The sequence below is a fragment of the Leiobunum rupestre genome, chromosome 1 (assembly GCF_980474605.1).
Source record: "Leiobunum rupestre chromosome 1, qqLeiRupe1.1.hap1, whole genome shotgun sequence".
Classification (NCBI taxonomy): domain Eukaryota; kingdom Metazoa; phylum Arthropoda; class Arachnida; order Opiliones; family Sclerosomatidae; genus Leiobunum; species Leiobunum rupestre.
In genome coordinates, this window is record NC_143384.1 from 35,266,830 (window position 1) to 35,278,106 (window position 11,277).

The following is an 11,277-nucleotide window of genomic DNA, read 5'->3' on the forward strand; positions in this document are numbered from 1 at the left end:
TGGGGTAGAGGTGTTTACTGACGGTTCGTTGTCCAGTAGAGGTGCCGGGGTGGCATTTTCTGTGTACTGGGATGGTGCAGAAGTGTATAACGAGTTCACTCGCATTAATGGTAAGGTGGATGCGTTTTCTCTTGAGCTTTTAGTAATACATGAGAGTATTTGCTGGTTAAGGACGCAAGGTCAACGTCCTGGTGATGGTGCAACGGTTTTTACGGATTGTCTTTTTGCTATTAACGCAATAAGCAATCATAAAAACAGTCATGGCCTATGCCATAAAGTCCGTAAGGTGTTGAAACGGATGGTGACGCAGGTCACTTTTACTTGGATAAAGTCGCACACGGGATGTGCAGGGAATGAAAGGTCTGACTTTCTTGCAAAGTCAGCAACCGAAATCCCAGAGGAGAAGGAAATGAAGTTGGTATTAAAAGGTGGCTCAACGAAAGGGCAGGAGTCGTGGAATGTAAGTGAGAAAGGTAAAGTAACTAAGAAGTACTTTCCTCAAGTCAAAAGTAGTTTCAATACGAACTACTATTTGACGCAAATCCTAAGTGGACACGGTACGTTTCCACTTTACCTGTTCAACTTGGGGCATATTGCATCACCCAAATGCATATGCGGTGCTCTGGAAGCAGACTCGGAGCACTATATTCGTAATTGTCCCAAAACGAACCATTTGATAAGAAGACCACTCCAAGTGGATGGTCTTCGGAATCTGGATAACGAAACGATCAACGATCTTGAACGTGTAAAGCGTTATATCGTTGTGAATTTTGACGAACTTACGAGTGAGTCGTGAGTAGGTGGTAGAAATATACCGGTGTATATTCGTTTTGACTACGTCTTTTAGGAAGCGATTCCTAATTTTGTATACAGGTCAACGGCTCAGACGGGACAAATGATGAAAAACCCCTGTAATGCTTAGGCGGTGCACGAGGTATATAAAAACAATAGTAAAATTTGTAAACTGGATAATAACGACCAGAAAAATCCATTGTAATACGAAAAGAGCACTCCTTGGCTGAGATATTTTTCCCGAGCGGTAAAAACCTTGGATGACTAGGAAATTATCGCTTCCTAGCTGGCCCCTGTGGGGCCTACGTCACTGAGGCTGAACAATATGTTTGAACCCCGTATAAATACCTCGGCCAAGGAGTGGTCAAACCAGTTGAACGGAAAATTCTACTCCAAGCCCTAACTAAAAGGGTATCCTGCCATAGCAGGCAATAGCCGGTCCCGAAAGGACAAATGTTTAAAATTAATGTTTAAATTTTAAATAAATAATTTTTGGTTCGTCAGAACATAAATTGTAGGTTTTTTCGCGAAAAACTGAGTATATTGTTTTAGTCCGATATACTCGGTGTTTAAACGCTCTCCTCAAAAGAACCCACCAGCTTAAGAAGAAATTAAAAACAATTAAAAGTTAGAATTTGGCAAACCCCGCAAAAACAATTTCTTCATCGTAAGGCTTTGCTGTGAATATTTTGCATATTATGCCATCTTTGACAATTTTACCGGCCAATTGGCAGCTAGGAGCAACATACACAACAACCCAAACAAGGAGAACGCAACCCGTCAAAAGTCATGGATTTTCTTGTGTACATTTTTTATTGTCTAGACACTTTAGCGCCTGCTGCCGTCGGAAGGGGAAAATTCGGAAATTGTCTTCCCCCTTTTCGTAAAATGTTCAGGGTAAAGGCTCCTGACGCTCGTCCAATGAAATTCGTACACAACCCTTCGTTAGCGTGTTTAAAGGCTAGCTGCGTTCTCCTTGTGTTTGTTGCTCCTAACTGGCAGTAACCGAATATTTATACCTTGCTTGCGGTACTGTTGCCTGAATCCCGTAATGCATTAATTCTTCGTGGATTCTTCTCAATAATAGTTCCGCGACACATTGCCTTTGATTCTATATTATCGAGTATTTTTCACTATAACTAAAGTCTGATTATATTAAGTTAGTGTTAGGAGTTTGAGAGGAGCCACTCTACATTTCGATGTTACATATTATAGCCCTACGTTTGCTGACTCCGTCTGGTAGCGCACGTAAACAACTGCGGCATATGCTACAATACTGGCATCAGTGAATATTGGTTTTAATTTCGCTTTCTCCGTAATAAAATCTGGGGATGGTTAATAAACGTATCATTCTCATCTCAGCGCACCACTGACTAAACTGCTCAACATATCTTTCTGTCGTCCCAATATTGTTTGAAAGAAAGATTTTGCTCTTACGGTGTAAGCTGAAATAAATCCCATCATATTGAAAATCTGTGAGACTGTGCTCTGGATGAATCTTTAAGTGGCATTAGCGCCTCGCAATATCTCAATTAATATCGACCTTTGAATGGATATTAAAGGTGAAAGTATCCGCTTCAGGATTCCAAAGTAGACCTTAGACCTTCTGACTAAAAAATAAACTGCTTCTCCACCGTACATTTTCCTTCATTCGGGGAATGAGAGTTCCATTTTCTAAGACACATGTTACATGTAGCTTCACCAATAATTTATCACGCCCACTTAGATAATATATACGCTGATTGTACGTCCCTTTCATATGTTGCGAGGTCATCCACATAATTTTTTTTAATACTGTAGCTATTTCCGGATCGCTCTCTTAATAATGCTCGACGTGGGTCATGATTATCCCGGCCAACAGAAACGGGCTGGATATCAAGCCAAAAGGCACTCGCTGCATCATGCATGCATAATTCTGTATAATTGTTCGAAATAAGTTTACCATTGTCATCTTCTTCAATCCATAAAAAGCGAACACAATCTCTGTCCTCCTTCTCCATGCCACTTAAAGGAAAGCCTTCTCGGTATCGGCAGTTATTGCTATCTTACGGCTTCTAAGTAGCAGCTGTAGCATATCTTGATATAGGTTGGGTCCTTTAGCCCGAGTTTAGTTAAGAGAGGGAACCCCGTAGGCGTGGCTGGACCCGTTAAATACTACACGTAGTTTAGTGGTAGAGCTATTTACCCATTTTACCCCATGGCGGGGAAGATAAAAGGTGCCACGTGGGCGTATGCGAGGGCCTTCAATTTCTCCCGCTATTCCATTTCGTAAGTGTTAATTACAAATTTGTTTGTAATCTGAATATAAAAGGTGGTCCTTCGCTAATTTTCTAACTAAAATTCCTATTCTTTTAGTCGCTACCCCAAGGTTGTCTGTTAGAACGTCTTCAAATTTTTTCCACGGTAAGCTCAGAGTATATCTTCCTTCCACAAATATTATAATAAAAATTATAATGTACATTTAAAATCTTGATCTCCTTTGAAGTCCTCTTCTTCTTTTCGATTAATTCCTAAGCTTTCCAATTCCCAAAAGGACTGTTATCTATTATTAATTTTATCTATTCCGATATCCATAACAATTACGCCAAAACTCCCAAATTCTGAATTTTGGGGTTATTTCTGAAGCGCCAACCCTAATTCAGTCCTAAATGAGATTATTGACTGTCGAAATCTTTTCACTGGCAAATTTACACTGTCCCAAGAATAATAAGCTCCTAAGAGGAGCCCAATGCTCGAAATGCTTAATATTTAAAAGCTAGCCTCATCAGCCATATTCAGACCTTCTTGGCCCATTAATTTATCAATATTTACGAGATAAATAGTGGTGACTGTATTGCATAAATAGGGCAACTTCATAGCTTTTGTTTAAATTTTATTTCAGGACACAAATTATTTTCCAATATTATTTTAACCATCCTTTACCATCCCTCTCTGGGTTCTCATTACCAAAATTATGTATCGTTAGTCGTTACCCACTTCTTCCCTACCTCGGAAAGCCCTAGTTTACGAGGCACCTTCTCCTTCACGAACGTAGCCTGGCTGCCCCATCTAGAAGTAGCGTCTTTCTTATTTCCTCTAATTGAAATGCTCTCGCCGTTTATAAAAATATGGTTTTATCTTTCCCTTTTGTGGCGATTACTCCGACGGTCTAAACTTCAAAATTATCTGACTACTTGCGTTGTGTACTTGTCGCTCTGCTTCTGGGGTCTCAACCGATCTCTTAATCTTGTTTGCGTCGTTTTGTTCGCTGAGTGCCGTGCAATGTCTGCGGTGGCAGATTTTACAAGAATTGAACTGGGCGTGGAGTCATGATTAAAATTTCAACAAATAAAACAACGACACGCGTTCTTAACAATTCTCCATTTCTCGTCTGGAGTATATTGAGTGCCAGCTGTAACGCGTGCGACGGACACTTGCAAAATATACTGTAAACGGTTTTAGTAACTACGTTGTTCGATAGCGCTGCCGCGTATATAGCCATTTTTGGGTATATAATCGTTTCTTTGTCTCAATCTATTACACCAATCAATTTGGGTTTGGGATCTGGTTATTCAATTTTACAAGATTCCCTGATTTCAATTTGTATGCGCAAACAGTTTAGTAGCTTGCCTAAGTCCCTCTCAGCTGACGCTCCTCGGTCTTCCGTCAATTTTAACCGAATGTCCGGTGGTAAGCATCCTATTACCTTAGGGCAGATAAATGTACCATTAACCACCGTATTAATACCAAGAGCTTGCGAACTTCTGATTTTTACTTCGCACATATCAAATAAATTTCGAAGGGCTACCAAATCCAAAGAACTACTAACAGGTTTTAATTTAAATATTTTTTACATATGGGCATACCCAACATGATCATTTCACCAAACCTTCTTTTTAATAACTGAATTGCCTCAACATAATTTCCGTTGGAAGATTCATTCCTCCCAACACCTTCAAGGTATCCCCCTCTAGCAGGGTCTTAAGATAACTGACTTTTTTAACCTAAGATAAATTTATCTCACTGACCGTCGAATCGAATAAACTGAAGAATCCATTTCTCTCGGTCTCATCACCGCCAAACTTCGGTAATCAGAGGTGGAAGCCTCGACTCGTCTTGACCTCTTCCGGTGTGACCTCCTCCACATGACTAACGAAGTTAAGGATTCTGCTCTAACTCATTTATTTTCCAGATCGCTCTGTTTCTTGCCAACATTATTTTGTTTTGATACTTTTTTTTTATCTAGCTCGTCATCTATAGCTTCTTCGGTTTCCAATCCTTTCAATATCTTTGTGTCCAACGGCCGTTCGTCTTCCTCCTTTCTCGCTATCAAAGCTTAAGCCTCGTTTATAAGCGCGCGAGAAACCGAAGCTGACCGCCGAAGCTCAACATTTTTGGCCGGCGTCGGCACTCGCGCGACCGTTTATAAATTAACGAGAGCCGAATTCCCGCATACGAGAGCTGACTGAAGGCTGGTTTACACTAGCTCATTTTTGGACTGTAACTTACGACTTCGACGGAAAACGGGACGGCTTTCAATTCCGCTCAACCTATTTTTGGCTAGCAACTTTTTGGTTGGACTGTATAGCAGACGACGGCTCGTACATTGACGTGATAGGCTCCCATAACATTCTAGAAAAATCTCGGTGAAAAGGTGCCGCCGCCATTTTAGTTCTCTTTTAGGCTTCGCCAAGTTCTTCACTTTTAGACAAAATAAAATGGGGAAATGAAAAAATAATTTGTCTATTAATCAAGAATTATTCATCGAGGAAGTGAGAAGCCATGAATACCTTTATAATTTATCGGATAAGAGGTACCGAGACACCCAAATGAAAAATAATAGATGGAAAGCTATTGGTGCAATGTTTGGAATTCCAAGTAAGTTACACAGTGCTTTTAAAAATACCAACATTGAATTAATGGTACTGTTTTTTAGGTGAAGTAGCAAAATCTAAATGGAAAACGATTAGAGACAGGTATAGGAAAATATCCAATGAAATGCTATCAAAAAAGAAAAGTGGTGCTGGTCTGTCTGACATTGATGATAACGAACCATCCAGCTGGCCCTATTTTCACATTCTTAAATTTTTAGATTCAACTGTAACTGGTAGAAAGTATGTTTATTAAATTTTTTATTGAAACTTTCTATTATCGCTGTTTCCATTTTCAGTAGCGAATCTAACATGGATGACTGGGTTCCAGACACAGCTGCCAATTTGTTCAAAAGCATTTACAAGTGAGACACTTAGAAATTTTTCCCTATTACATGAGTTATATATTATCGTTTTTAGCCCAATATCTGATGATGAGAATGAAGAGTGCCAAGTCAATTTTACTAACGAGCTAGATAATATTAGAGAATGTCCGAGTAAAAGATATGAAGTTCATGATGCAAATATAACCATGGCAAGCTCTTCTAAAACAAAGTCTATTGTGCCAACTTCATTTAAGGATGCAAAGAGAAAAAATTGTGAAGACAATCTAAGTGGCCTAATAAATGAGCTAGAGTTCCGTGTTGAATCTCCTGCAAAAAGACCAATACTATTAGAATCAAATCTTTATGCATGGAAATCTCCAAAAACTGATTCTTCCATTCCTCACCCATGTAAGAATTCTAAGAAAAAAAACTGGAAGAAATTGACAAGGAGATGAAGAAAGTATTAGAAGATACAACTCTAAGTCTATCGTCGCTGGTGAGCAAATAAGAAACAAAGGGTGAAATCTACCATTACTTTGCTGCTATTGCAAGTAGATTCAGGTTTTTGAACAAGAGGCCACAAAAAGACTTTCGATTCCAAATCTAAACTTATTTTCATTAAATTGAAATTGATTAATTATATTTTTTTTAAATCCATAGTTATTTACAGAGTTTTTAAATGTTCCAAACTCTTCATTTTTATTGTTTAAGTTCAAATGTATTTCAATATAAGTTCCTTTGGTTTAAGATGTACTTGTAAAATTTACATGTTACTCGAAAACTTTTTCTTTGATTTACCTATAAATGTATTTGTAGAAAAGTATTTTAATTTAAAGTGTTAAATAGTTTTAATATTTATTCCCCAAACTGAAGCTGGTATTTATATTATTATTGTAAAAGCGTAAGACAAATAAAAATTCAACTATAAAAGTCTACTTTTATTTAACTTATTTACATTAATAAACAATACTTATTTACATATAGTTTTGTTGTAATAGGGAATCCCATTCCCCCCCATAACCTTGAGCCAAATTAAATATTATACAATAAATGTACCAAATGAGAAAAAGTCATGTAAAAAAGTATTTTGCCAGAATGTCTCTCTCACTATCTGACCATAAAGGACTCAGAATAACAAAGTTACAATAAAGATGAATAATACTTATTTATATACGAAGAATAATTCTTATTTACATACGATGAATAATACTATCTTGCCATGACACTTAACTATATAAAATCGACCGATCAGTGGATAACCATTCAAACTCGAAGAAGATTCAAGTCAAGTCAAAACTATGTAAGTATAATCTTATTTTTATATTTTATTCCTCTTTCTCGGAAGGTAATCTATTTACTTTCGAATTATAGGCATAAGAAATCAATAGTCATTGATTTTGAATTCTTTGACGGGCGGACCAAAGATGAGAAAATAGTGAAAGAAGCGTCAGCTTGCGCGGCCGAATATACATCCCGGGTGGCATCGTGGGTTTTTCTTCCACCATACCCCCCAACCGATCTACCTTCCCCAACTCAACGCCAGAACACGTGGGTAGAAAAGAACATACACGGTCTCGCCTGGGACTATGGTTTCACCCCTTACAGCAAATTGGAAGAATGCATGCGAATGGCTACTGACGGCTATGACCGCGTATTTTGTAAAGGAGCAGAAAATTGCAAATTTTTATTAGAACTAATAAACCGCGAAGTGATAGACCTAAATGGTGTAGGTTGTCCGGAGGTTACTGAATTGGATGAATACAGACCCAGGTTTACGTGTCTTATTAAACACAATACTAATTTGAAAAGTAAGAAATACTATTGCGCTTTAGAGAAAAGTACGATATATGCCGAGTGGCTATATATAAATATCTTTATTGTAAATTGGAGATTATGTGAATAAAAAGCAATTTTATTTAGATCAAGAGTTTTATTTTTATCTTAAAACATTTTAAAAAACGCCCCGCTTGACAAGTAATTTACCCCGTTACGTACTATTAAGAAGACATTATTAATATACTTTTACAAGTAATTGATAATTTTTACCGCGCCACCCTCAGAAGTAATTAATTTTTCTACATTTTAGCATGTCTCCAACGCCACTGGATCCCGAGGCACTACCTTAAATTATTATAAGATTAAAAATGATAGTTTCTTAATTTCCTATCATTTTCCCGAGACAGATTATCTTTCGTGAGCGATTCCATTTTTATATATTTGACCAATGACTCGATGGATTATAAAACAATGTATACGTAACCGATTTATGTTAGATTAACTTTACACGAATAATGTTTTGGGGCAACTTAACCAACTATTGAAACTTGTACAGTTTTCATATCAGGTAATCATGTATCCGAATGAAAATATCCATAGATTGTGTTTTTTATTACTTCTTGGATATAAGTTATTATGATGACTTATAACCCTAACTTTATAATTTAAGCAATTCTTTCTTTCTCTCTCTCTCTTAAAGAAATCGTATTGTAATAACCTCATAAATTTAGGAATAAACTTATATTATAGGATGAAGAAAAGTCAATAAACATTTATTTATAAATTATTCGCGATTTTATTTAATTATAAACGAACATTAGTTCGGTCTCGTGGGCGTTTAGGGAAGTGACAACAACCGATAAAATCCAACGCCTCGCACTCCTCCCGTCGACGGCTGCTCAAACAAATTATAGAGTCCGTTGTCGTTCCGACGTACTCTTCCCCCAATGCCAATTTTAAAGAAATATGGTCCATTTACTATAGAAATAAAATATAGAAAAAGGCAAATTTTACATAAATTAAAACAAATTTAAATTAATGGTATTAATTTTTAATTCTGCGATAAATTATACGACCAAGAAAAAAGAGAGAGAAAAGTATATTTACCAAGTTTGAAGTTTACTGTTGAAGTTTTGTTTCTACGCGATTTCTTTTATACTTGTAAGGTAAGGGGTGGGGGGAAGAACCAAATAATCGCGTGACAGTTAACAAATGAGTCATTTTAACAGGTGTTTTCAATAACCCTTTGAGCTGTCAAAATGATTAACGGTCAACGAAAGCGTTATAACACGGGGGATTTTAGTAGTATTTTAGTGACAAGAGTCTTATGTATATAACAATATAATCGCGTGACAGTTAACAAATAACTCATATTAACATGTGTTTTCAATAACCCTTTGAGCTGTCAAAATGATTAACGGTCAACGAAAGCGTTATAACACGTAGCTATAGAAACCGAGATGCGCTTGTGTTCCATCACGCCCCCCCCCTAGGGGATTTTAGGTACTATATATATATCCTACGGTCACCTGAATCTAGAAATCTCGACACTAGTGAATCTTCCCGGAGTATAAAAAATGTAAGTTTCTAGGTGTTTTTTATTGTTACAAATACTTAGTTGTTTTTGTTTGTAGGGAATCGGTTGTAGCTATACACATTCTTTTCGCCATAATTTGGCCGAAAAATAAATATTCTTCCTCAAAACGGTTCTTGGTAAAAGAGGTAATTTTTTAAAGTTTTGTATTTAAAGTTTGATATTTTAAGTTCAATCTAAATGTTACAGATTGGCTGCAAAGTTTAAATGGTCACGAAGACCTAATTGTTTTTCGTAACCCGGCTGCTAATAATTATTCAGGGGATACAAACCGCCAAATAGATTCGATCGCCTACTATGTCAATAAGCTTCCCAGGGCTCAGGGACAATACGACATCGAGGCCGTCGAGCGCCATGTCTTAAATATAACGCGACTGGCCGAATACGTTATTGTCAAAGAAAGGCAAACGAAAGAGTACCTGGGAAACTTTATCGACCTAGATCGAATAATAGTCGCCACGCGGTTTGAGTGCCCCAATTTCCCAGATTTAGAACTACAGCCGGGTGCCTTTCACCATCATTTTAACTACGACCATACTCGGTATGAATCAATGATCACCATCTTTGGTTGAGGAAATTATATAGTTTTTCTTTTTAACAGAAATGTGTGCGCCTATGAAAAGGCAAGGCAAGTGGCTGCCTATGTTAAAAATATAGAGGGTAATCCCCTAGAATTGTACCCAGAGGAAGAGGACGACCCGTCTACACCAGCCACATCCCCGACAAACCCGGAACCTCCAGCGAACAAACCAAGAGCGCTTGATCTCCGAAATGGTAAATATAAAATCAAACTATCATGTTTCCCATTTTTAATTTTTATTTTTTATTACAGCTCCGGGAATCACTATCGTTGTAGAAGGAGGTAAAACATAAGGTTCCGAAAAAATAATTACAATTCTAATAGCATTTTTTATTTCTAGGTTCCGAGTTAAAAATTATATTATAACACGTAATTCCTTTGTGTATTATTCTTGCCAAAAATAATAATAATATTACAAAACGGGGCGTTCAGAGCAGTCAGTACAGTCGTTAACAGCACGCGCATCAAGAGATCGCCGCAACGTTTACAATTCAACCTCATCGTCAATCCCGATGAATAACGCCTTACCATGCTAGTCGCTTTGAAATCACTTCCTGACTACGTTTTCAGTCTCGCAGGAAACACGACGTGCGTTTTGTTGGACAAGAACGATTTACAAGTAGAAGGTAGCTACTCGTCCAGCCAAGGAAGCGCTAATAAATGGAGCCAAGTATTATTGAACGACGTTTTATGGGACATGTCCTGGAGTGATATGCAAAATAACAAAAATCACTTTCTAAATGGAAATGTTATCGGTATTAAGTGTGATATTATTGGTAATATTAGTGAAAGAATTGTGCTTAAACAGGCAAAAATTTAATTTTCTTGGAAACGAAAATATGTTTTGTTAATTTATTTAAAAGTATTTGCTAATGTTTATATTTGTAGAACTTCAAAATTATTTTTTACAAATAAAAATGCTAAATTTACATGTTTTTGTTTTAACAATCATAGATTACAACTTTTCTTTATCGGTCAAATAGCTCTTGTAATACCAATTATAACATTATACGCTCACATTATAAGAACGATCATAATTAACATATAACTGCGTATTACGATAAATTTTTAAGAGTTATAGATTTGGAATAGCATCTCTTTAGCTTTGACAAAACTATCTTAATAATCTATGGTTTTTTTTTTCAGTTTTTATATCAATAGGTGATTTACTATATTATAAATACAGGGTCAACACCCCGGACTTAGATTTCAGGGTCGCAGGTAATAAACCATTTGCTAATGGGGGATATGTTTAACTGAGCACTTTAAACGAATTTTGTCCATTTATAAATTTAATTTAATTAACCAATAGAGCGTTCTATAAATTCGGACCAAAACGGGCCAAACAGGACTAACAAC

At 36.8% G+C, this 11,277-nt stretch overlaps 1 protein-coding gene and 1 long non-coding RNA gene across 2 annotated transcripts; one reads left to right on the forward strand and one right to left on the reverse strand.

Moving 5' to 3' along the window:
• Positions 1–8,516: 8,516 nt before the first annotated feature.
• On the reverse strand, positions 8,517–8,935 carry LOC149962209 (uncharacterized). The gene is made up of 2 exons (XR_016478628.1): positions 8,852–8,935; positions 8,517–8,722 (listed from the first exon to the last, which is right to left on the reverse strand). It is a non-coding gene; the product is annotated as an uncharacterized LOC149962209 (long non-coding RNA).
• A 21-nt stretch (positions 8,936–8,956) lies between these two features.
• On the forward strand, positions 8,957–10,739 carry LOC149962210 (uncharacterized). Its single transcript, XM_090164430.1, has 6 exons — positions 8,957–8,973; positions 9,379–9,466; positions 9,509–9,879; positions 9,940–10,112; positions 10,171–10,200; positions 10,259–10,739. Exons 1-6 carry the CDS (start codon positions 8,957–8,959, stop codon positions 10,282–10,284), a joined length of 705 nt encoding a protein of 234 aa, XP_090020556.1. The 3' UTR covers positions 10,285–10,739.
• The last annotated feature ends 538 nt before the right edge of the window (positions 10,740–11,277 follow it).

Excerpts from the sequence above, each read along its gene's own strand:
- LOC149962210 (XM_090164430.1), top strand. Across the intron at positions 9,467-9,508 it reads AACGGTTCTTGGTAAAAGAG|TTCAATCTAAATGTTACAGA; the intron begins GTAATTTTTTAA and ends TGATATTTTAAG. Across the intron at positions 10,113-10,170 it reads AGCGCTTGATCTCCGAAATG|CTCCGGGAATCACTATCGTT; the intron begins GTAAATATAAAA and ends TTTTTATTACAG.